Source organism: Acipenser ruthenus, chromosome 16 (genome assembly GCF_902713425.1).
Source record: "Acipenser ruthenus chromosome 16, fAciRut3.2 maternal haplotype, whole genome shotgun sequence".
In the NCBI taxonomy this organism is placed as follows: domain Eukaryota; kingdom Metazoa; phylum Chordata; class Actinopteri; order Acipenseriformes; family Acipenseridae; genus Acipenser; species Acipenser ruthenus.
In genome coordinates, this window is record NC_081204.1 from 1,790,470 (window position 1) to 1,815,196 (window position 24,727).

General features: G+C 43.1%; 1 protein-coding gene across 4 annotated transcripts in view; it reads right to left on the bottom strand.

Annotated features, from left to right (window-relative positions):
- The window catches only part of LOC117412544 (high mobility group protein HMGI-C-like), a 34,349-nt gene extending 11,906 nt beyond the window's left edge, over positions 1-22,443 (bottom strand). The window contains exons 1-6 of one of the 4 annotated variants that reach the window (XM_058988343.1): positions 22,243-22,443; positions 15,671-15,811; positions 10,608-10,875; positions 10,030-10,113; positions 9,436-9,486; positions 4,581-4,613 (exon numbers count right to left, since the gene is read on the bottom strand). In XM_058988343.1, the coding sequence (XP_058844326.1) occupies positions 4,581-4,613; positions 9,436-9,486; positions 10,030-10,113; positions 10,608-10,712 (273 nt within the window). In that variant the 5' untranslated portion in view covers positions 10,713-10,875; positions 15,671-15,811; positions 22,243-22,443. Of the gene's footprint in view, positions 1-4,580; positions 4,614-9,435; positions 9,487-10,029; positions 10,114-10,607; positions 10,876-14,484; positions 14,746-14,949; positions 15,153-15,670; positions 15,812-22,242 lie in introns of those variants that run through there. The other 3 variants (XM_058988345.1, XM_058988342.1, XM_058988344.1) reach the window with 3 other exon arrangements.
- Positions 22,444-24,727: the final 2,284 nt, after the last annotated feature.

The following is a 24,727-nucleotide window of genomic DNA, read 5'->3' on the forward strand; positions in this document are numbered from 1 at the left end:
CAGGCTGATGGGGCTGCAACTTGATGGCAAAACTGTGGTCCAGTAATGGCTGTGCAAGAGTTTCTTTGGGGAAGTAATTTCTTATTATTCTGCAAGGGTGATCACTAAACCCTCTACCGTTATTAGGCTGATAATGCAACATTAATATCTATTGGCAAGACTTGGGTCAAACGTCTTATCAGTACAACATTCCGTTTTCATTTAGTACAAAGTCAAGTAAATCAAGGGCTGGGCTACTGCCTCTCCACAGCGTTAGTCACAGCAGCCACACATGCAAAGGGGAACCCCACTGAAGGGGACTCTCGGCACAAAGCTACAGTTGAACCCAGCACATTTGGCAGAAAGAGTGCCCGTTAGCAGTTACGGGACGAGTCAACGGTGAGTACGGAGCCACAGCGGGGTTTCGGTCTGAATGGCGGAATGCTGGGCAGAAGGGGAAGCTTCTTGCCTGGAGGTTAACCACAGGAAATCAGGGAGACATGAGCATGCTAGCTAACCTGACCACAACACCGCCAAACCGTTACCCCCTCCCTCGGAGCGGAGAGCACAGCACCGCCAATCCGTTACCCCCCTCCCCTCGGAGCGGAGATCAGGCTCAGACACAGCTTTCAGAGGAACTCAGAGGTTTGGGACAGCAGATCATCAGGACAGATAGGAAGACCGAGGGCTTTCTAAAAAAAAAAAACTGCTGTCTGCTTTCTGCTGATTGCTGCATCTGGGCCGGCACTTTCTAATAGCCCTCAGTGGCACTCTTCCCAGAAATCACCAGATAACCGTCAGATCAAAGCTACCCCCCAGCCCTCCTCCCGCTCAACAGCTTTTCAAAAGACCGAGCAGACCACTGCAGAGCTATATCATTCTGTAGCTCTACGTAGTGAACTGTTACTGATAGCCACATGCACATGTAGGAATGTAGGAATCAAATAGGTGACTATATCAACTGTAATGCTAACAGGAAGTGTCTCTCGAAATGCACCCTGACTGCTACTAAGAGAGGGCAGTATTGGTATCGTTATGATGAGTGTAGTGTACCCAGACATCTCAAAGTGATACAAACGACGCACAGAAACACACAGTCTGGCCAAACCTAATATCAGCGGGATCAATGAAATGTTGAGGAAGTTATCATTTTAAAGTAATAACACACAAATCCTATGTGAATTCAACAAATTCCTGTTACTGTTGCTGCAATTATGATGCAAACTAATTTCAGGTACTTCTAACCAAGTCTGCCAAATTTCAGTGAACTGTCTCCCTGATCCCAATTCAACAGGGACTGTCAGCATCAGAAACAAGGCTGCTGGTCTCTGCCACACACACGCTGGAACACCCTTTTGTTATTTATTTATACTCTTGTTACCATAACGATGAGAAGCCTCCGTACAAGAACTGACGTCACCCTCGTTGGTTCTGTGGTTGAGGTGAGCAGCGTCGACAGGATGTGATGTCAGAGGCCCCCAATGCGCGGTGACGCAGGTGCTGTCGGTGAACCCTCATGGTGTTTCCAGGAAACCCCGGCACTTCTCAACCACACCAACCACAGAGGGGCAGAGCGTTAAAGGGACAGTGCAATGAAACACCTGCGATATCCCTGCAGACAATGGCAGGAAGCAGAGGAGGCTGACAACAGCTCCATAGCAGGTGTAGCTGGTGGAAGGATGGAAGTCACTGAAGCTCATTCCTGAGGTTCTGAAAAAAAGCAATGCTACATTCTCCCAAAATCAGATGTCATATTTCTGATGGTCCTCAAAGATAGGCTGGACAGGAAGGGACTGGTTACTGCTTTAGCTATACAAAGCCACGTAGTCTATTGTTGGCAGATCTAATGTGGTCCGAAGTCGTCTACGCACGTTGCTTCCTGGCGTCCTTACTGGAGTTAAGGGGTGAAACTGCTGTCTGCTGGGCAGTGATCCAGACAAGGGAGTCCTTTTCCCCACCAAACACCTCCTTCTGTGGACCCTTACTCCAATAACTCTCTGTTATTGCAGCTTTAAAGGACCCTCATAAAGCAGCTCCCGGCTTCCTGAGTTTTACTGCTTCCCATAATTAAGGGATCCGTGCAAGCAAGGCCAGGGCAGCTCGGAGAGAAGCTTTTCCTCAGGACCAGCCAGCTGTGCGCACTTCCTGACACTAAACTCCTTCCTCGGCGGGCAGGGCGGTTCGGAGGGGTACCCATGTGTTCACCAGCCCAGCACCACCCACCATCTTCCCACTGAGCTATTCAAACAGACTGCCTTCCACATTGCAGCCCTAAACACTGAGCTACTCAAACAGACTGTCTTCCACACTGCAGCCCTAAACACTGAGCTACTCAAACCCACTGCCTTCCACACTGCAGCCCTAAACACTGAGCTACTCAAACAGACAGACTGTCTTCCACACTGCAGCCCTAAACACTGAGCTACTCAAACCCACTGCCTTCCACACTGCAGCCCTAAACACTGAGCTACTCAAACCCACTGCCTTCCACACTGCAGCCCTAAACACTGAGCTACTCAAACCCACTGCCTTCCACACTGCAGCCCTAAACACTAAGCTACTCAAACCCACTGCCTTCCACACTGCAGCCCTAAACACTGAGCTACTCAAACCCACTGCCTTCCACACTACAGCCCTAAACACTGAGCTACTCAAACCAACTGCCTTCCACACTGCAGCCCTAAATGACATGCCTTTACCCTGGTATACCACAGTAAACTCTTCTAAGGCCAGGGTCTGTAATCTCTAGCATGCAGACAAAGCACGTCCCCCTCCTGACCAGGGATTCCCCAACCCATATTCAAGGAAATTCAGTTTCTAACGAAACCGAAAAAGACAAGGGGGAGGTGAACTGTCTTTTTTTGTTTTCCCTCCACCCTGACTCATTCTCTGTTGATTGCTTTCTGCCGAAAGGTGAGTGAAAGTGAGAAACTGAAGCAAGTGGCAGTTGGAGGGTTACTAGCTGATACAGATACTTGCTAGGTCAGAAGCAGGGCACAGTCAGAAGACACTCTATTGCTTTTCATCTGAAGTGGCAGTTTCATTTCTGCGGGGCTTTGGCACCAAACACACCAGGGAGGGGCATTTCAAAGAACTTTGCTGTTCACTGGAACCCAAACGCTTGTTTTCACAGGCGCGCTTCTGCAAGTAAACCGACTGCCGCGCGCCTGGCCCTGGATGGTTCAATGGATTCTATTGCGACACACTCCGGTAAAGCACTGTCAGTCATGAGCACGGCACAGGCCTTGTCTTTATGCACCTGCGTCAAACATGTGTTTATATTGCATTAACACTCCTTCAAACTATTTCATTATGTTTCTCAAACAGTCCACTCACGAGCACCAGCTCAACGACCATTCAGATGCGCTGTTATAACTTCGTGCTTTACCATGCTTGTCCCACTACGATCTACTACACTTTCTCATGCTTTTACCACAGTATACTACAGTAAACGTTTACAAAGGGTTGGACTGAGCTCGTAGATTCTTTTTGATGTTGTTGTATCTAGCCAGGTTGTCAAATACACTGAATCACCAGTAAAAAATAACATGAGTTCAAAAGAACTGAAAAACACGAACATGCACGAATGAGTCTGAAAAAAGATAATAAAATGTTATTCAAAGACTGAAAGCCTGCCTTGAAATGAATGGAGACCATACTAGACCATTCAGGAATTAGCTACAGATACCTAGACCTGCAGCTGACACCTTCACACTGCCCAGTTTCACTGCTCTGTCCCGCTGGGAATATTTTTTTCCACTGCCAAAGTGCATAATGGCCAAATCTTTGCCACCCAGAACTGAGCAAGACAGACCTGTCGTACCTTTATTTCACCACTAGAGGGTGCGTTTTTTCTGTAAACATGAGAACAAAACAACAGCAGAGCTAGAAATGGAAAAGCCCGCTGTTTGTTCAGCGTGGTTAGAAGGGGAAATTTGCTATTTTGAGCTCCCCACAGTTTATTTCTGAGTGATGCAAAGGGAAAGGGTTAGGTTCAGTAGGAGGAATACCGCTATATTTCCTAATAATTGACCCCGGCAATAAACTGTCTCCTCTTTTATCTTGAAATGTAAGATATGTAAAGCAGATGTCCACAAGACACACACAGGGCATATAGTGAACTATAATATAGTCATTTGCAATACTATCTGAACTTCGATTATTCACAAAACCCCCCTCTGAGTAACTGAAACTTACTGTTAAAACTACTTTTAGAAATGTGTATTCATCTGTGAAGCCACAGGGATGCATGATATTACTATTGCTGAATTCATTTTGCGTGTCTATTGCAGTGATACTTGGTAGCACATAAGTAACCACGTAACAGCATGGTAATAACTACCAGTGCTTTCTGCTCTTACACTGTGGGATAAGGTAAGGTGGGATAAGTGTGTAATTACATGGAAATGGCCTGAGTTAGCATGAAATTACATTGTATTCATTTACATTACCAGGTAGTAAAACCACTTATTCTAAATCAGAAACATAAAAAAATTCGGGACTCTTAACCTCAGCTCGTGCTGCCTGGCTTTCGGAGCCCGCCTGCTTGTTTGTGTCAGTACGGACAGGACAAAACGAATGGAGGTGGCAGGGTCACTTACCTGGGGTGCTTCTTCTTGAACAACTTTCTGGGGCTGCAAAGAAAGAAAGCAGGCAGGTGAGTGACCAGTGAGAACATCCGCCCGACCTCCCTCTCTAACAGTCCCCCTGCTGGGACCATCATCATGAGCTCCAGCATAAACACTAGTCTCAGCTCTGCAGCGCTGTCATTACCAGTATAAACACTAGTCTCAGCTCTGCAGTGCTGTCATTACCAGTATAAACACTAGTCTCAGCTCTCCAGCGCTGTCATTACCAGTATAAACACTAGTCTCAGCTCTGCAGCGCTGTCATTACCAGTATAAACACTAGTCTCAGCTCTGCAGCGCTGTCATTACCAGTATAAACACTAGTCTCAGCTCTGCAGTGCTGTCATTACCAGTATAAACACTAGTCTCAGCTCTGCAGCGCTGTCATTACCCTGCACCTTGATAATAATGAGCACTAGTCTAAACACTCCATTCTCAGCTCCCCAGCACTGTCACTATACACCAAGAAAGTGAGCAAAAATATCACTCTGTTCTCAGCTCTCCTGCTACAAAACAGCTGTACAGCTGTGGAGTAGCTAGAGAAGAGAGAGGGGCGGAGGGGGGGCGTTTGTGTCTGATTGGCATTTGTCCCTTAAAGAAAGGAATCAGGAAGAGGCTGTCCATTCATAAAACTGAAACAGACTTTGCAAACAACAAAACAGAGCACACTGGTCTCTACTGGGGTGGAGCTGGCACCGGGCCAGGAGAAAGGAGGGGGAGGGCGAGCGAGAGCCAGAGCCAGAGACACACACAGAGAAAAACAGGGAGGGGAACGGGGAAGAGGGGAATGTGAGAAAGGGTGAAAGAGGAGAAAAACAGCAAAAGGGGCTGAGAGAGCACAGCATGAACGAGGGAGGGAGAAGGAGAGAAAAAGGGGTATCTGGACAGCAAAGCTCAGTACTGGTTTTCAGCTAGTCAGAGCGCAGAGTTTTTGACTTGTGATGATGCCTGTTTCTGGAGATGGCTGGGCTGGTTAAAAAAAATACATTAAAAATGCCTGTCTGTCTGTAGTGACATTTACTGTTAAATAACCCAGTGTGATGCTGGTTCTACATACCGGTTTGTTACGTAACCAGAAAGAAACCAGTACACGTGTGATCTAATTTCCAACTTAATTACTTCAGATCATTACTATTCCCAAGCCAGATTCGGTGTATATGTTACTTTTTTTTTTTTTTTTCTGAAGATAATTTAAATCCTATTTTACTGGTGTTTCTGGGATTTCCAGCAGGGAGGAGAGAGTGTGAGAATGAGAGAAGGGACAGGGGGAAGGAGGGAGAGAAGGAGAGGGAGAATGGAAGGAGAGAGAGAGAGAAAGAGAGAGGGAGGGAGAGAGAGGGGGACAGAGAGGGAGGGTGACTGGAGTTGAATTCCATCTGGCAGACATTTGAGAGCAGCGAGGAACAGAAGCAGGGCTGCTGGCACGGGGCCAGAGGTACTCAGAACCTCCACCGGAGCGCCAAAGGAAGGAGACTGGCTGTAAATAAGAACCCTTTTAGTTCTCAAGGGTGCAAACGGCCAGGCGGTAGCCCAGGGTCCGAGGCAGGGTGGCCAGAGCGGGCGGCGAGGCCACGCTGTCTCGACAGTCCTGGGCGGGAACGTACTCTGGGTGGCCGCGTGGCTGTTACGCTGAGCGAGAACGAGAGGCAAATAAACATCTTTAAAAAATGTATAAATTAATACATAAATAAATGCAAAAAGAAGAGTTTTTAATGGCACTCATTTAAGTTCTGTCTGTCTGTCTGTCACACTCTGACCCATGTTGAGCATGACAGCAGCCTTCTATTGTCACCTGTAGACCTTTTGCTTGAATCTGGGTATAATCCAACAAACAGTTTTTTTTTTTTTAAATACACATTTTACTCATTTTAATGATATGTGCATGCATTATTTTTTGGTGTTTATGGCCCCTTCCTTGTGCTGTCTGTTTTATCACTGTGTACCGTGTGTGGAGGGTATTTGTTTACATGTGGTTGCTAGAGGATTGACCCAGATTTCTGGACGTTAGCGTGCTCATTCTTTTACAGCAGACAGAATAGAGAAGGGGGAATTTTAAGCTTAACCAACACAGTGCCTTTATGTGCTGATGCTGTGCACGGATTCTCCAGGCTGTCAGTCTGAAGAAATCCCCAGGGTTACCAGAACGTGGTGCAGAAACTCACCAAACAGAAACAGAAACAGAAAGTGTATTTTTAAAACAAACTGCAACTGCTGGTAAGTAAGTGGAAAGCAATCCTGTAGCTGAATGCATGGCCTTTTCCATTTCTATGAATTTATTCACAAGGTGTCAAATTTAGAAAAGAGCAACGAAATGGCAAACGCAGGCACACCCGCCACCCATTTCAAAAAAGCTTTGTGAAACTATGGGAAATTTCAACAGAGATAGAGGAGTTTGAAAAAAAATATGTAAGAGAAACCAAGCTGTTAAAAAACTAGTGACAGTCAATTTAGTTCTTAAATCGTCCTTCTCGCTTTGTCTTTTTTGTTTTGTTAATTTGACTTGTACAATCTGCACTGTTGTTTTACAATATAAACAAGGCCCTTTATTTGTGTGTGTTTTTTATATTATTATTTTAGATATAATCTTTTAAAACATCAGGATTTATTTTAATGATTATAAAACAAAAACTGAGAACAGACCTGCACAATTATTTTACTAGTGATTTGAAAGGATTAACAGTTTTACAACAAGCAGGGATCTACAGTTTCCTGTCCACCCATTGCCTTTCACCTCTCCTTGATTACAATAAGATTAGAATCAAGAAGATTGATTCGTTGTTTCTAATCTCTGGTTCCAGTCGCCTTTTGCAACACAAACCACTGGAGTTTCCAATCTCAATGGAGCAAACCGCACCTCTAACCCCACCCCACCAATCAAAGACACACCCTCCTGGCTTAAACTATCCAATGCCTGGCTGCTGCTGGGTTTCTGCCCGCCCCCAGCCAGTTTGAGCCCCGCCCCTCCCCTGCAGGCTGATTTGTGAATGCCGGCTGCTTGCCGTGGCTCTTTCTCTCTATTGTGTGTGGTATCTGTGGAATGTGGGCCCCAGCAGACCCGTTTCCTCCTCTAATCAAACACATTTCCTCCTCCCCGCTGTTCCACTCCTCTAGGGCCAACTGTGACCATTACCCAGACTCCCTCTCCCTCTCCCTCTCCCTCTCTCTCTGCTGCTACACGTTCCTGCCTGCGGAACAAGCAGGTTCCAGGGAGCTGACAAGGCAGGCACCCCTGGAGTTGAGCACAGGGAAGCAGGCTAGTTCCAAGTGATTATAGCCATAGAGGGCAAGGGAAAGTGCCCCTTCAGAAAGGGTTAAATGCCCTTCTTTATTTTAAAACATGCTGTCTTGGGGTATGCCAGGTTCATACAATCTTTGTTTGCAAGCCATGCTTTAAAATACTGTTGCACAACCTTTGGCTTTTTTCATGTCATTAACCAACCACCTGCTTCCTCTGGTGACTGACATGCCTTCAGCCAATAACTTTGACCTAGGAAGTGCAGATGTAACCGATTTCCTGAATACAGCATGGAAACTGAGGACTTTCTTTAACCCAGTGTAGTACCAAACGTCACATTTTAAAAATGTTAGTCACAATCACTTTAATGAGGTAGAGACTAGCATGGTAGTGTGGCTTAGTGGTTATGGCAGAGGACTGGGAGGCAGTGTGGTTTACTGTTTGGAGTTATGAGAGTGGGAGACAGCATCACTTAGCGGTTAGAGCAAAGCTGAGTGACTGGGAGACTGTGTGGCTATGTGCTAGGAGCCGAGGCTGTACAATAGTTTTTGAAGAGACAACAGCAAAGTGTGGATCATTATGTCTGGGTCCAACAGAGGTTTTCAAATGGGAAATGGTTAGCCGGTGAAGGCAGAGGGAAGCACTGTGTGTTTAATAGCTTCCTGATGGCACTTGCTCTCAAGCCACACCAGACCGCCCCCCCTCTCATGCACACAACACCCCCACTCCTAATTAAAAACACATTAGAAAAGGAAGGGAAACCATTTCCCCACTAATATTGGTCTTTGGGGCACCCAATGCATGTACTGGAGGGGCACAGGAGTCCCTTCAAGGGCTAACCCATGTTAGCTCTGGGATTTGTGTGTGTGGGTGTGGTGTGCGTGTGCACGTGTGTGCATGTGTATGGTGTGCATGTGTGTATGTGCGTGTGTGTGTGGTGTGCATGTGTGTGTGTGTGTGTGTGTGTGCGCGTGTGTGTGTGGTGTGCAAGATGAAGAGGAGGGCATGCTTTTTCCAGTTCAGCTGCACTATTACACTCTTCTCTTGTGAGCCCCCGTTATTATCCTGGTCCCATGTCATTTCACACACATCTATTTTCCATTTGTGGCATATGCACCGAAACTGCTATTTGTGACGAGCAGCTGTCTGTAATAACGCTTTAACTGCAGCTATACAATACAGTCCGGAGGGAACGGGGAGCAACAATCACTTCAATTTGCAGGCCCAAGTTAATTGGCTTGGGTGCATTGTTCCAGATGTTAGTCAGTTGCTCGGAAAAAAGGTAAAGAACTAACAAGACCAAGATTTTGCAGGCCAAAAGAAATAATAAGGTTCTGTGTCTGAGAGTGTTTCAGATCAGAGAGTTTTAACAAGCACTGGTCTTGCGACTACCGACATTTTAAAGAGTGTAGTCGGACGCATTGCCCTTTGATTTGGAAATCCAATTCTCACAATGACTGAACAAGGACATGTAGATGATGTCACTCTTTAGGAGCAATTAGGCAGTAGCAGTCCTACAGGCTCTGCTGCAGGAGAGCAGGATCCCAACAAGCTGCCTGGAGCCAGGGTTCGGGAGCGGAGGTTTCTACTCACCCACTTCCTCGGTCGGCCTCTTGGTCTCTTCTCTCCCGTAGGCTCTGCTTTCTGAACAAAAACAAATCCAGCATTGAACACAAACAATTTGCCGTGCTCTGCAATGGGTTTTTTTTGTGGTACACCCAAACATTTTTTGGCTTATCTAGACGATGTAGAGTGCTAATTATGCTATAAAAAATAAATACCCATAGGGGGTGCTGTTGGAGCCTTTCTCGCATGGTTAATTGAGTGAATGAGCGGAGACCTCAAACACACAGCTTTATAGCTGCTGGTTTACCATGTGATGTGCCCCCCTCATGGGCAATTGTATCACTGCTGTCCCAAGAACATACTTCAGAACTAGGTACGTCACAGCAGGAGTGCCAAGCCAAACGACTTTATGCCAGCCCTGTACTCCTCTGCTTGCTTTAACATTTAAATACCATGTTCTTACCTTGCTATACTGCAGGAAGCTTTTATTTGGTTCCCTTACAAATGCAAAGAAGGATCAGGTCAGAGACATCAGACACTAGCAAACTATTGCTTTTAATTAGGCATCACAATTAAATGTATATTTAGAGTAAAAGAAATGTAACCCCCCGCACTGCATACCTTAAGGGTGGCGCGGGGCCCCTTGTTTTTGCTGCCACGGGGCCTCCCGCGAGGTCTCTTCGGGGTGGGGGGGCCAGCTGGCTCCTGGAAATAAAAAAACAGGGTGAGACCTTTTATAACAGTTCAGGCAGTTCTAGCGGTCCAATGAGCTGAACTCCATTGAGCTTAATATATGAGTTTACCCAACAGAACCTCAAGTCTGCCCCAGATGGGCCACCCAACAGCAGCAGAGGTGAGGGAGCAGTTTGGTTTCCATTCTCAACTGAAAAGCAACAACGCTGCAGAACGGTGTGGCCAGACTGGAACCCAGGTGAAAGCACGGGCAGGAAAATGTCTTGTGCCTTTAAAGGGTCAAATGAACCTTTGAGAAATAATGCAACCTTTCAGAAAGAAGACTTGAGAGCTAACGCTCACTTAAACGTCAAACACCTTTAACTTGACACACTTAAGGGAGCATTCAGGTGTTGTTTCTGATTACGGTCGTTGGCTTCTGCTTGGAGCTCTCTGATACCTGCTCATGCCCTGCCCGTGGAACACCCTTGGAAAGAAGACGCTGCCCCCACCCAAACGAGACTGACCTGAGGTTGCTTCCTGGGCCTGCCCCTGCCTCTCCTCTCGGGCTCAGCAGGGGGCGGTGCGGTGCCCTGCCGAGCCGGTCCCTCTCTGGCGCCACTGTTGCTCATCGCTGCGTCCCACGGGGTCCAACGTCCTCAAGACCTTCTGCAGAGAGAGGGCGGGATGTGCCTTGGCATTGAGCTCTGTCTCTCAGGGACTGGATGTGACCGCCCAGCCTGCACCTTCAGCTACCTCCACTTGTGTGCGCAGCAGCGGAGAAACACACAGCACCTGAGCGACAAAGCAGCAGGGGAATCAGAGGTGTGACACTCACTCCCTGGGGCCAGTAACATCACTATTATACTGTATTAAGAAAACAGTCCTTGAAAGTGTTGTGAATGGGGCTCCAAATCAAGCAGAGAAAGGTTTCAGCTATGAAGACGTTGGTTTACTTGCCTTTCTTTCTTTCTTTCTGTCTTACTCCAGACTTCGTTGTTTGAGCGTTTAAAGTTATGCATGGACCCCTAAACTAAACTAAACTCAATTACAGGCCAACAATATCATGATGTTAACACAAAAAGCAGATGAACAAACAGTATCGCAGTGCCACATCCATAACTTCCAGAACACAAATCACTCAGTGTTGCTTGGCATGCTGGAATTACTGCATACTGTACTGCGTTGCAGGGAGCGAGCGAGATGTGGGTAAATAATTAAACACGCTGGCTGTCCCCGCCAGTTGGCAGCCTGCACACCAGGGGATACTAGCTGAATCCCCTGCCAGCTTGGCGTCACTGTCTCTCGGGAGCTCAGCCACAGGGACATGCCACTATCCCTGCTCCAGCTGCCAATTCCACTGCAGGAATGAAAATACTGACAATCCCAGCATGTTTACATGGATAAACTCCAGCATGGTGAAACATTTACTTCTGGTGCTACTCGCATTTAGTTTTGCAGTTTGTTTTTTTTTTGTTTGTTTTTTTTGTTGTTGGGTGGTCTCACTTATCTATGACTCAGCAAATTATTAACAGTGATGATTTAATAAGACAAAAAAAAATGAATTTTTGTTTTATAACTCAATTAAATAAATCAGAGATCCTCCGGGACATACTACAGAACTTGTTGCAAAACAATAGAAAAGATGTTATCGAATAGCAAGAGGAATCCAAATGCATGAGTGTAGACAGCCTTATTATTATTATTCTATTTCTTAGCAGACGCCCTGATCCAGGGCAACTTACAATTGTTACAAGATATCACATTTTTTTACACATTATTTTTTTACATACAACTACCCATTTATACAGTTGGGTTTTTACCGGAGCAATCTAGGTAAAGTACCTTGTTCAGGGTACAGCAGCAGTGTCCCCCACCTGGGATTGAACCCATGACCCTCCAGTCAAGAGTCCTAACCACTACTCCACACTGCTGCCTTATCATAAGGGTGGGAATTGTATTACTGTACCACTGTAACAGCGCCCCCAGTACATTACAAGGGATAAAGGAGGTACTGCAGCGGAGTGAGGGCTCAACACTCAATACTGACTGACAAGACCAATGGGTAAGACGAGCTATACTGTACTTTACATTACTGTGCCATCTTACCCACCCACACACCAGCAAGGCAGCCTGGTCCCCACAAGATACCAGTGTATAAGAACGAACAGGTGCCCACAAGCCACATGTGTAACATCAGACACCTACCTGTAACGCAGGTGACACAGAAATCAAGCACACTCAGAAAGAGACCCAGAATCACAGCATCTCAAAGCATGGGTTACCTAGTGCAGACACCCCACACTAAACTGACAGGCTGCTCTGTGCATTATTAAAAAAAACACAGAAACGCATAGAACCACTTTTTCAAAAGCATTATTATTGGCAACAGGCTGTTTTTTATTTTTGTATTTATTGATGTCACTATTAAGACAGTTGCTGTCCTGCAGTATATTCTCAGAGGATTGTATAGCGTTTGGGTATTTGAGTCTAGTACCTCCATGTACCCTGCAGTGATCATATTAGGAAATGATGGTCCGGATTTCTAATGGCTGTTTACTGAAGGCTAGGGATCGATTACTGTAGGAGCCATACATCAAAACACAATCCTACACATGAGAAACTATAGGGGACCTTCTAGGTTAAGCCACGAGTAACAGCAGAACAGTATGCATTTGTTTCACAGTACAGAGAAGCATGCAGGCACAAACGTAGGCTATGCTCCTCTACACTGTACACCCCAACGCTAAACCCTGCTTCCCTCTACACCTTTGACAATTCCACCCGTCCAAAACCTCCTGCATTACTGCTGAACAGGAGCGATGAGCAGCAAGGAATCTGAGCACCTCCACTTACCTAAATTAACTTTCAGCATTTAATCCATATCATTTCATAGAACATTTTTGACGAATGTCAAATTTCTTTCTGGGAAAATGTCTTTCATTGCCCCTCCCCACCCCACCCCACCTCAGTGCTTCTCGAATACTAAGTCTGCAAGGATTAACAGGGCTAGTAAAACATCGTATGGGTTGGTACACCCATGCACACGACTTACACATACTTAAATGAACGCTGTCGCTCTCTTACTACACAGAAACGAAGTCGTCTTACAATCCCCCAAGACTTTTCTGATATTAACATGTTTTTTTCCCCCCTTGATTTCCCCCAGGTCTTTCCTTTTTGGTTTTCCAGGACGCGTGGGGGGCCCCCGCTAAAAGAAAACACATTTTTTTTTTACCTCGCAGGACTCCCAATGCAAGACCGAACGCTCAACGACCCAGCCGCTTGCAGCCGAGCCGACAACTACCTCGCTCTCTCGCCTCTCGCACAGCGCACACACACACACTCCCAGCACGCCCGCTGCTTTTATTTTAACAGACGTGTCTCACTCACAATCCCTTTCTTAAAAAAAAAAAAAAAAAAAACCTCAGGGAACTGACTTAAATAGAAAACCTTTCTATGTGTGTCACTAGTGCTGCAAATGAATACAGCACTGTTTAATTGAATCGCGATTTGACAGAAGGAAAGCGTGCCTTTTGCAGGGCTATACGTTCTGAATGGGGCGAAGTCAACGTGGGGACATTTTCAACAGCAGCAGCGGCAGAACAAACTTAACTACCAAATTCTACAGCCCGAAACCAAGAAACATGTGGGGACTCGGAACGGGGAGCTTTTTGTTATAGAAGGTGGTGTCGGGGTTGTTCAAAGGTTGAAATGAATTAATGCTGTTCTGTAATCAGAAAAACAGTAGCACAACATCCTACTGTACGCTACAACACGCACACTACGCGCCTCTGTGTTGCATCTAAACAGACACCCACAATGTTTATGTTCACAGCGCGTTTCCTCATATGATAGTACAGACTGTACAGTCAGTAAAAACACCATACTACAGCCCGCTCCCGTTAACTGCAATGAGGGCAACACAACAGCTCTAGGAATGCTGCCAGTAATGTGGAACTCTGTGTACTTATTCCGTAAGGGCGGCAATTACAAACAGAATTGCTCATTGTAGCCAGCATGTTTTTGTTTGTTTGTTTTATTTTTAAGGAACGCGACTCATACAAATCCTACATACAGGCACACATTACATAATAGGACACTTTACACCGGTTGTAACTTTATGCGAAAGTGTGGGTGGGCTGACTTGTAGTTTTATTTAACTAGTTTTAGTCACGTAATAATAATAATAATAATAATAATAATAATAACAATAATAATACAATCATCCCCCCAATCTGGGATTCAATTACCAAAAGTAAAACACCAAGTAAAATCATCGCAGAAAATATTAAAGCAGGATTTAGCAATAATAATAATAATAATAATAATAATAATAATAATAATAATAATAATAATAATAATAATATAGCTGTTATAGTCTATGTAAAATGGATTTCCTACCTGAAGAAAATCGCGGGTCACAACTAGATACCTTCCAAGCCAGACAGTTTTGTGGAAAGAAAAAAAAACCCCAGTTGTTCACTATATATATATATATATATATCTATAGGTCGACTTTCTAAGCCACCGTTACTTTTCACTTGAGTAATTCATAAACTTGCACTATCTGACTAGGGGGAAAGTTAAACCACACACACACACTGACACTGGTGTTCATAACGGTCCTCCCGACACTAAAGAAATCCCGAAAGTCTGCAAATGCACAGCACACGGAGTCATGTCTGACATCAACAGGGTGTTATGAAAATAGAGAGAGAGAAATTAAAAAAAAAAAAAAAAAAACTGTTACATTTCCCCAATTAGATGGAAGTGGGCGGGTTACCAAAAATATAGTGCAATATAACCGATCCCCACAACAAATTCCCCCAAACAAACATGCACCAAAACGTACAAAAAACAACTTACCTTATAAAAATCCCCCGTTTTCAATTCCTTATTGTTTATTTTCTTCTGCAGAATAAAGGCTTTAAAACGAGTATCCTCAGATGCCAGCTTACCCCCAAAAAATAAAAAAGCAGGACCTTTTTTCTTCTTAAATATTTAAAGCGGTCACCAAAATGTACAACGGTTTAAAAGGAATGAAAGCTCCTCTCTCTCAGCCCCCCCCTCTCTCTCTCTCGCTCTCTCTCTCCCTCCCTCTCTCGCTCCCTCCCTCCCTCGCTCAGTCTCGGTGTGTGATCCTAGCTAGACTGCAGTCATCCGTGGCCCTGCACTGCGAAGACCCCGATTGATAGAGTAAGGACTCACACGCTCACTGCCAAATACATCACATAGTTTCGCTGTTAAAGCATGCAGTATACAGCCAGCGAGCTCTGGGGTAGGGGAAGGAGGTGGGGAGGCCGAAGTCAGCCCGCCACACCCCCCTCCTGCCTCCCTCCCCCGCTTGCCCAGGAGGGGGAGCCCCAAACGGGACTAGCGCATACAGTACAGGCTGGCTGAAACGTTCTTTTTTTCTCCGGGCGGGGGGGGGGGGGGGGGGGGGGGTTGGGGTGGTCTTGTGGATTAAGCCCCCTTTTCTAGCCACCCTGGTTTGCACATATATGGTATACTATATTTATTGGAAGATACAGCCTGTACGAAACTCTTTTAAACTGCAGTGGTTATCTTTCATTCCTCTTTCCCTTACCTTATGCATGCACAGCCACCACTGTCTGTAACCCCGAGTCCCTCCAGCGGTCCATTTCAGTTACAGTGTGCTCTGGGTAAGAAACCATGGCAGCTCCATACACATGGAATGGATCCTTCTTCCCCCTTCAAGCCTAAGGAGCTGAGACCCCCAGTGGTTTGGAAAAGTTGAAACGGAGTTTTAAAACCGGAGCTGATCCCTGGTCCCCCCTGCCCAGTTGCTTTCAGACTCTGACTAATTCAATCTGAGTAATATATATTTCAAATCATAACATTTTTATAAAATTCTTTACTTAGGAAGGCCATATGAGCTTCAAAATTAGTTGTTAGGAATAAATAAATAAAAGAAGAAGAAGAAGAAGGAGGAGGAGGAGGTGACAGTAATGTACATTTGTTGTTTTGTGGAAAGGTGAACAGTAAGCTATAGACGTTTTTATGCCCCCTGTACATTTCTTTAGATCTTATTCACAGTTTATTAATTACAAAACAGCAGTGGAAAGTAAACCTTATTGTCTCCACAAAACTCTCTCACAAATATAGGAATAAAAGCTATGTATTTTTATTACAATGTGCTACCAAATAAACCAGAATGGACCAAAATGATCTAACATTTGCTTCAAGTTCTGTTCCAATAGCAGTTCCAGAATAGAATCTGCACTGGAGACAAAACCACTTTAGTATGTCAGTCCCTTTGTGTCTTTGAACATTGGAAGATAAACATTATTGGAAGAGTCTTTGGCTTGAGAAAAAAAAAGTTTAGTAAAAGTTTGATCAGATTACAGGAACGTGTAATGCACTACTCCCAACACAGCACACACATACTGCAGATGAAAGCTCAAAGAGAGACACATTCAAATATCATCAGGGGCTCTTTTCAAGTGATCTAAACAGCGTGAAACTTTAAATACCACTGCATTCGAATCAATAAAAACAGCTACTCCCTGACGTGCTGAGTAACATAGAAATACACACGCATTAGTGGCAAGCTGTCATAAAGAAGTCAATTCTGAACGACTTTAGTAGTTTATGATCAGTGATTAGACCAATCAAATGCATGTGAAAAGACAACAGCCCCTTACCCTAAAATGTGAGAAACAGTTCAGCCCCAGTTGTGTCGTGTTTAGCATCTGTATCTTTACAGACTGGCTTTTTTGTAAGTTAGCCCCCATATATTTAAATACTATAGAAACAGATACAGCTGCATTAAAACATCTTTAAGTAAAACCTTACCTCTCATTTTGTTTTCCAGACTGTTTTAACTTTGAGTTTAATTTCCCTCTGCTAAAGGTAATATGAACCCTACCTGTTTCCCATAGGAAACAATACTAAGAAATGATAATAGCCTACCTTGTATTATTTGCTGATGTGTGATACTAGCCTACCAGGTATTATTTGCTGAGTGTAATAAGCCATGTGGTTGAATAGTTTGTACTTTGTATAGCTATACACATCACCACAGTTGGATCACTGCTGAGTACCAGTAATGTCATGTATTTAAATTGCAGTAATGAGTGGGTAGCAGTCACACACTCTGCATGTGTATACAGTAATTGTGTATCTCTGTGGATCTTGCTCTGTGTTTTTATGCAGACCTATTCCTGTAAGAACAACCGCTCCTGCTCTTTATAAATTCAAGCAGAGTGTGTCAGAAATTTCTCTTGTATTTCAGATGGACTTGTCTCCTGCAATGAGGTTCTGTATTACTCACTGCAAGCTCAATGGTTCGTCACTTCCCTCCTAAGAGTAGATACACAACACAAGCAATCAACTTCCCTTTCCTGCAGGAAGGACTCTTCCCTTCAAGTAACCATCTGTTCAAAAGCACAGGTCGAGCTTCTTCAGAGTATTACAGGTAAAATGAGGACAAACACGCATGCAGAAAACTGTTCTGAAATCCTTCAAACTTGTATCTATAACATACCTAAAACCTAAAAAAGGTCAGGTTGAGAAGAATAGTTTTTTTTTTCTTGAAGGTTGACGCAGTTTGGTGTTAAAATTAATTTAGATTTATTTTTTTAAATATGATTGTTTTTTTGGGCACTGGTAAATCTGACATTTGGAAATACAAATATACTTTTTTTTGTAATTAAGAAAACGCTCTCTTTGTTCACGTACAAGTAGAAAAGGAGAAGTCGAAAAAAGGTACTTGTTTTTGCAATACCCTTTGAAGATATTCCCTAAAAGCCTTTGTTGTACTTCTCATCCCAGACTCAGTAAAACCATGTTAAATATTAGACAGCAGCTCCTGTTACAACAGTTAACAACAAAAACGGTTCTGATAAGAGAAATCTTCAGCTCACTTTACTAGAAAACAAACAAAACAAAAACTAATAAACTATGCAGAGGTAAACAGTTCAGCGCATTTGTCAATATACAGCAAGTCAGTTAACAATGAATGCACAAAGAGCATGCCTGGGTATTTCTACAGAAATGGGACAAAGTAGAGTGCCACAAAATTGAGAAACTGATGTGATATTCTTTTAGTAAAACAATGAGAATAAATCAGAACAAACCTTATCTGCATATAACATAACTCAGCCAAGCTGAAATCTGAATGTATTTTTGTTCAATGATTAAAAGTATACCAAACTCTTTTATTTTTTTAAATAAGACCCCCCCTCAACAATTTGTCAATATAACTTCCACCCCTGCCAGTGCTACTGCTGTTCTATTTACTACAATAACTATTGTTACGGTAATGACAGCTTCTTACGACAATGACACTTGAAGATTTAAACAGTGATTTAAAATAAATATGTAAAGAAATAAGCCATTTATAATTGCACTACACAGATACCAAAATACTTGTTATTGGAAATCGTAAAACCTTAAAACACATTATGTCCTGAAGAGGAGTAAACACAGAGGATAATTAGCACTCTCACATGCTTAAGTAATCAGCCCACCTAAAAAAAAAAGAATGAAGAATACAAAGCATGCCTTTCACACACCTCAAGTAACAAATGAGGGCTCTAAACTCTTCTGTGACCCCTAAACATTTTAATAAAATAATCATAACAGCACAGCAGAAACTGCAGGTTGGTTTTCCATTTTTCTGTCACACTTTCGTGAGATGTCAATGGACTGCTTTTGAAATCAGTCTGTATTTTTTCTTGGTGCTGAGAATCTTTGCTTACATATGTCTTTCTTTCTGCTTACTAATTTGCTACGGAACAAGAGTTTTTCATATATTATTTGGCACGTGACATCTTTCAGTTGTTTTGTTGTTTTAGACTTTGGGAGATGCTGCACTTATAATCTCTATAATTGTTTTTTGTACCTATCTGCCTTCTTTTATTAATCTCAATTACTTCTTTTAAAGTCGTTGATAGTTTGGTATGCCTTTGCTTTATCCTTTCACATCCTTTTCCTGTGAATTGAAGAATCTTCTGCACGACTGTCACTTGGTGTGGTTCCTGAACAAAACTTTTCAATCGGTTCACTCTTTGTGCCCGCCTCCCTGTGCCTCCTTTTGATGAACCCTCCATCGTCTGCCCTGGCTTCGCTGTGACCTGCTTGAAATGTCATTTCTACTCGTCAGCTTGCCCTGCTCTTTTCTTGAATATCTTTTGCCGTTCCAGTCTGAGGTTTTCCTGATATAGAAGTTTTTTTTCTCAGAAACATCTCCCTCTGCTGCACTGCTTTGAGGCATTTCTCTTTGTGTGTTACTCTAAAAAGGTGTAAATACAGTAAAGAATTTGGATAGGCACTGCCTGGCCACTTCAGTGTGTGTCCTATTGGATTTGGTGGGGTTGAGAGCCTTTATTGGCCATTGTATCTTACATAACCCTTACACATCTGACATATAGAGCAAAATATTAATATTATATATGATTTATTATTAAATGGCAAATATTTCAATCACAAGGCCATCTTACAAGGGAATATGCACCCCAAAATATAATCCATTTTCTAGTGATGCAGATGGGAGTGGACTTAAAGGGCACGAATGCCCCTCCCCTAGTCATTCTGCATTCGAAGAAAATACTTTTGTGAAATTCATTTATATTAATAATAATTTAGTATAAAGCATTTCTAAAAAGAGTCTTTACCGTAACAGTTCCATCATTACCGAAACAAAATAAATTGTTACAGTAATGACTGTTACTGCAATGACAATTTGAAGGATTTTTATAAATTTCTACAAATCTGAGGCCTACACGTTGTGACTTTGGCTAACTTTGAACATATAAATCATGAAACAATTCTAACCTTTAATCATTTGTTTAGTAAAACATTTAATGACAGCATAATAGCATGTGCGGTAATGACGCATAATAAACCCAATCAATGATTTTCTTTTTAAATGTTTGAAACTGCTCTACTCACCATGTAGCCATGTTGGAAATGATACAATCGCTTTTCATGATCACATGATCAGAGGGGTGGCCCAGGGTATGCTTTCAATAGGGGGCGATATACTGTCTGTTACGGTAATGACATTGAAAACTGGGGTCAGGATTTCAATGGCTTTTTATTAAAAAATAGAAGCAATATTTAAAAATAATAGTTCAACATTAAACTCATGTTTTAAAATTATTTCATGAAATGCATTTGCTTTGATGAGAAAGTATAAGAGCTGGAAGTGGGGATACTGAACTTTTATGAAAAATAAATAAATAAATAAATCACCTTTAAATGTTAATATGGCATAACAATAATTATGCATATTGCTAAATGTTAATGAAATCTGCTAAAGAAATATATACTGTATATATAGATTGCCCTAGATTGTGGAACTCATTGCCCTTCTCTATTAGAGATGCTGTTTCGCTCAATATTTTTAAGTCAAATATTAAAGACTTACTTTTATAGTTTAGCCCCTTTAACCTGACTTACAAATATAATTGTTTTTTTTATCTATTTAATCTGCTTATTTTTTGTAATTTTGTGTTTTATCATTCTTATTCATTTCCTGTGTTCTTCAATTATTATTATTATTATTATTATTATTATTATTATTATTATTATTATGATGATGATGATGATGATGATGAAAATATTGAATATAATTAACCAGTTTAAAATATGCGTAGATTCTGCACTGTGCATTATAGTTGCATTATACCTTAGATTGAACTACATTGAATATTACCACTTAATAAACTGTGCCTCCAGTAAAGAGTTTGACCCAGTTTCCAAGCAGGGGGAATTTGAGGGAAAAAAAAGAAATAATACGAATCTGGAAGTACTTGAAAACTCAGCATTCTAGAACCCTGCATGTTCGGCTCTTTCTTGGAGACACATTCCGAGTCTCCCATCTTTCAGATCACTTTTGCACCTTATTACTGCCCCCTGCTGGTACAAAACCTCTCACCATGATCACAGCTGAGTATACTGATCACCCGGGCAGTTAACAGTAACATTGCACCCCGAGAGCCAGGCTGACGTACTTGTATGCATATCTCTATGTGGGACATGTTTTTGTGTTTAGGGGATAGTGCTTGTTAGTCTGGCTCAGCATGAGTGAGTGAAACACAGCTAGTTTAAAGGGAGGTGCAGGGGCTTGTACATTCAAACGTGTTAAAGGAGAGTGTTGCAGGGGTTTGACCAGCCAAGACTGGAAACAAGAGAGTTGCTGCAGTGTGGCAATCCCTATGAAGCACGGCCCAGGCCGGTATTGAGAGGGACATTGTTACAGTTAGAGATCGCAGCACAACCCCAGTGTGAGTCTCTAGTGTGTTTTTGATTTTAAACTCATGGAAGACCAGGCACATTAATTAAGTATTGGCCAGACCTCTGCAATGTTCCTTATACAAGCTTCCCCATAGTAAAAGCATAGCAAAGTGTAATAAAGCAGTGAAAGCAGGTAAAGCATAGAGAGCTAAAGCATAGTGAAAGCAGAGCAAAGTGTAATAAAGCACAGTGAAAGCATGGTAAAGCATAGGTAAGCACTGTCAAGCACAGAGAGGCATGGTAAAGCACATTAATAAACATGGCAAAAACAGGGTAAACTATGGTAAATGCATAGGAGAGCCATAGGGAAAGCATGGTAAAATACCGTGCAAAAATACCGAAGTAAACATTCCACGTTTGCAGGTTTCAATTAAAGGTTACGTCAATAAAAGAATAATTTAATGAAATATACCACTGTAAGAAAGCTGTTTTGCTGATTCACAGTGCTGTAAGAAGGCTGTTTTGCTGATTCACAGTGCTGTAAGAAGGCTGTTTTGCTGATTCACACAGTGCTGTAAGAAGGCTGTTTTGCTGATTCACACAGTGCTGTAAGAAGGCTGTTTTGCTGATTCACACAATGTTGTAAGAAGGGTGTTTTGCTGATTCACACAGTGCTGTAAGAAAGCTGTTTTGCTGATTCACACAGTGTTGTAAGAAGGCTGTTTTCCTGATTCACGCAGTGTTGTAAGAAGGCTATTTTGCTGATTCACACAGTGCTGTAAGAAGGCTGTTTTGCTGATTCACACAGTGCTGTAAGAAGGGTGTTTTGCTGATTCACAGTGTTGTAAGAAGGCTGTTTTGCTGATTCACAGTGCTGTAAGAAGGCTGTTTTGCTGATTCACAGTGCTGTAAGAAGGCTGTTTTGCTGATTCACACAGCGCTGGTATCCACACTCACCTCTACGTGGCTGCCTGCGCTGCACCTCAGAGGCCCGGGAGCTGCTGTCTTTTCTCCCTTGAGGCTCTTCCGTCGCTGTCACAAGCGCTCGGAGCACCAGCACAACCAGCCTGGCCTTTTGATCCCCCCTCCTCCTGCCGATGAGAGCACGGATCAATTACAAAGCAGCAAGGCTGCAAAAGAATTCAGGCTTTAGAGGGGAGAGCACTTTCCCACGATCAGGAGCCAGACGGAGCTGAGGGGCTTGGAGCTGAGACATGGGTGCTCCTCCGTCTCTCTCCTCTTCTCTTATCAGCTTTGCTCCGATCCTGCTACCTGTATGAAACTTCTAACTCCACTGTGCTCTGGGCTTTATTTGTGTTATTACTGGCCCCCCCTTTTATTCATTTATTTTGTTAATTCCATCACAATGCTGTAGATGCAATGATGCATCCTGGGATAAAACATATATACTTCATAAAACAGATACATAGCTAGGGAATTTAACATGGTGAAATTACGCATGCAGTGATGGAAGATAATATACTGTATATAAGATGCAATTTAATGATATAATTATATAATGAATTGCAAGAATTTGCAAAGAGCACCTAAATAGAGGGGGTCAGGCTTAGACAGATAATGTGTGTGTGTGTGTATAAACAAGTGTGTGTGCGTAATTGGTATGTGCGTGCATGTGCAGACATAATCTTGAGGTTTGTTTAAGCTGAATTCCATTGATTCATCAGAATTACATTGCTGAAATCCTCCTATAGAACAGACTCTTTTCCCATAGAATGTGCACATCATTCACGAAGGAATTTCTTTATAGAGTAAGGCCAGCGGAGAGGGGATTTAGGACTGGGCAAGGGGGAGGGGGGTATTTAACTCTTTGAGTGCTGTGGACAAGCAGCCCAGGAGACCCTGCTGTGTCAGTGAAGCTGGAGGATATGTTGATGAGATTAGCACAGCAGAGGGGAGGGGGGGTGCTTCAATCAGTAAATACGGTCCTGCTTCATGAAGTTATTCACACTTTCAGAAACAGCATGACACATTCCAAACTGCTGTTCCAGGAACGGCTCGAAACCTGCGCCACTATTCCATTAGCCCTTCATTCGAAAAAACAGATTTAATGCTGCTGTGCTGCAAAAGAAAAAAAACAAACAAACCGTGGCTGCTGTATTTGTAGACTGAATCCACTCATTAGAGTGGTATGTGATTTAATTACAAAAAAAAAAAAAATCATTATACGAGTTCATTCATTGTCCTAAACCATGCCATATGGTTAAATTGATGATGCAATGACGGCAACACACTGTCTTCATTAATTGCATGAATTGATATTTCCATCCAGCGAAAAGCTTGATTGAGTTCAGCTGTCAGTGCTGAGGCAATGAGACAGCCAGCCTGTCACCTGATGGCTGACAATTCAATTCAAACTGCATTATCGGTTTAAATCGGATGACTGTTTAATGCAGTACTACTGCAGTATCATTTGGAATTTAGGTCATTGATTTTTTAGGGATGTTTTAATGCAGGGCAGCAGTACTGCAGGGGTATTACAGGTACACTGCAGGGGTATTACAGGTACACTGCAGGGGTATTACAGGTACACTGCAGGGGTGTTACAGGTACACTGCAGGCGTATTACAGGTACACTGCAGGCGTATTACAGGTACACTGCAGGGGTATTACAGGTACACTGCAGGGGTGTTACAGGTACACTGCAGGCGTATTACAGGTACACTGCAGGCGTATTACAGGTACACTGCAGGGGTATTACAGGTACACTGCAGGCGTATTACAAGTACACTGCAAGCGTATTACAAGTACACTGCAGGATTAGCACTCTAGTTTGAGTTGCTTCAACAACACAAGCTTGTCAGAGTAATTGAAAAGGTTAAAAATGAGTAGGTTGACATATAAAATGTTCTTTCAGCACTTTTTTGAAGCTTGAAATGAACCAGAATTCCTGGCCTCGGGCAAAGGGAATTCCAGGGCGCTGAGGCTGAGAGAACAAAAGACAAGAATCCTGCCTGAATGAAACAGATTGGTGCCACACTCGTCTTTAAAACTAGCTTTCCAACTTTCGGCTGTAGTTTTCAAGCTAAATTGAACCAATTGAACAAACTGGAGTGGAATGGCCCTTCAGGACTGTGATTGGACACCCCTGGTCCAGTGGCTGTGTTAAAACTCTTGGCTTTATTGCGTACTACACTGCCACCTTGTGGTGGATTCTAACAATACACTCATTTTCCGGTGCAGATGCTCCTAACATTTTCCACTGATGTAACTACTTATTCTTTTTACTCACTACCCTTAGCCAGTTACATATTTATTTAAATTTAGTAGTCGCCAATTTATTTTATCCCGCTTTTCTCTCAATTTAACTGCTACCACCCCTGCGCTGACTCGGGAGCAGCGAAGACGAACACACGCTGTCCTCTGAAGCGTGTGCCGTCAGTCGACCGCTTCTTTTCACTCTGCAGGCCTGCCATACGGCCAA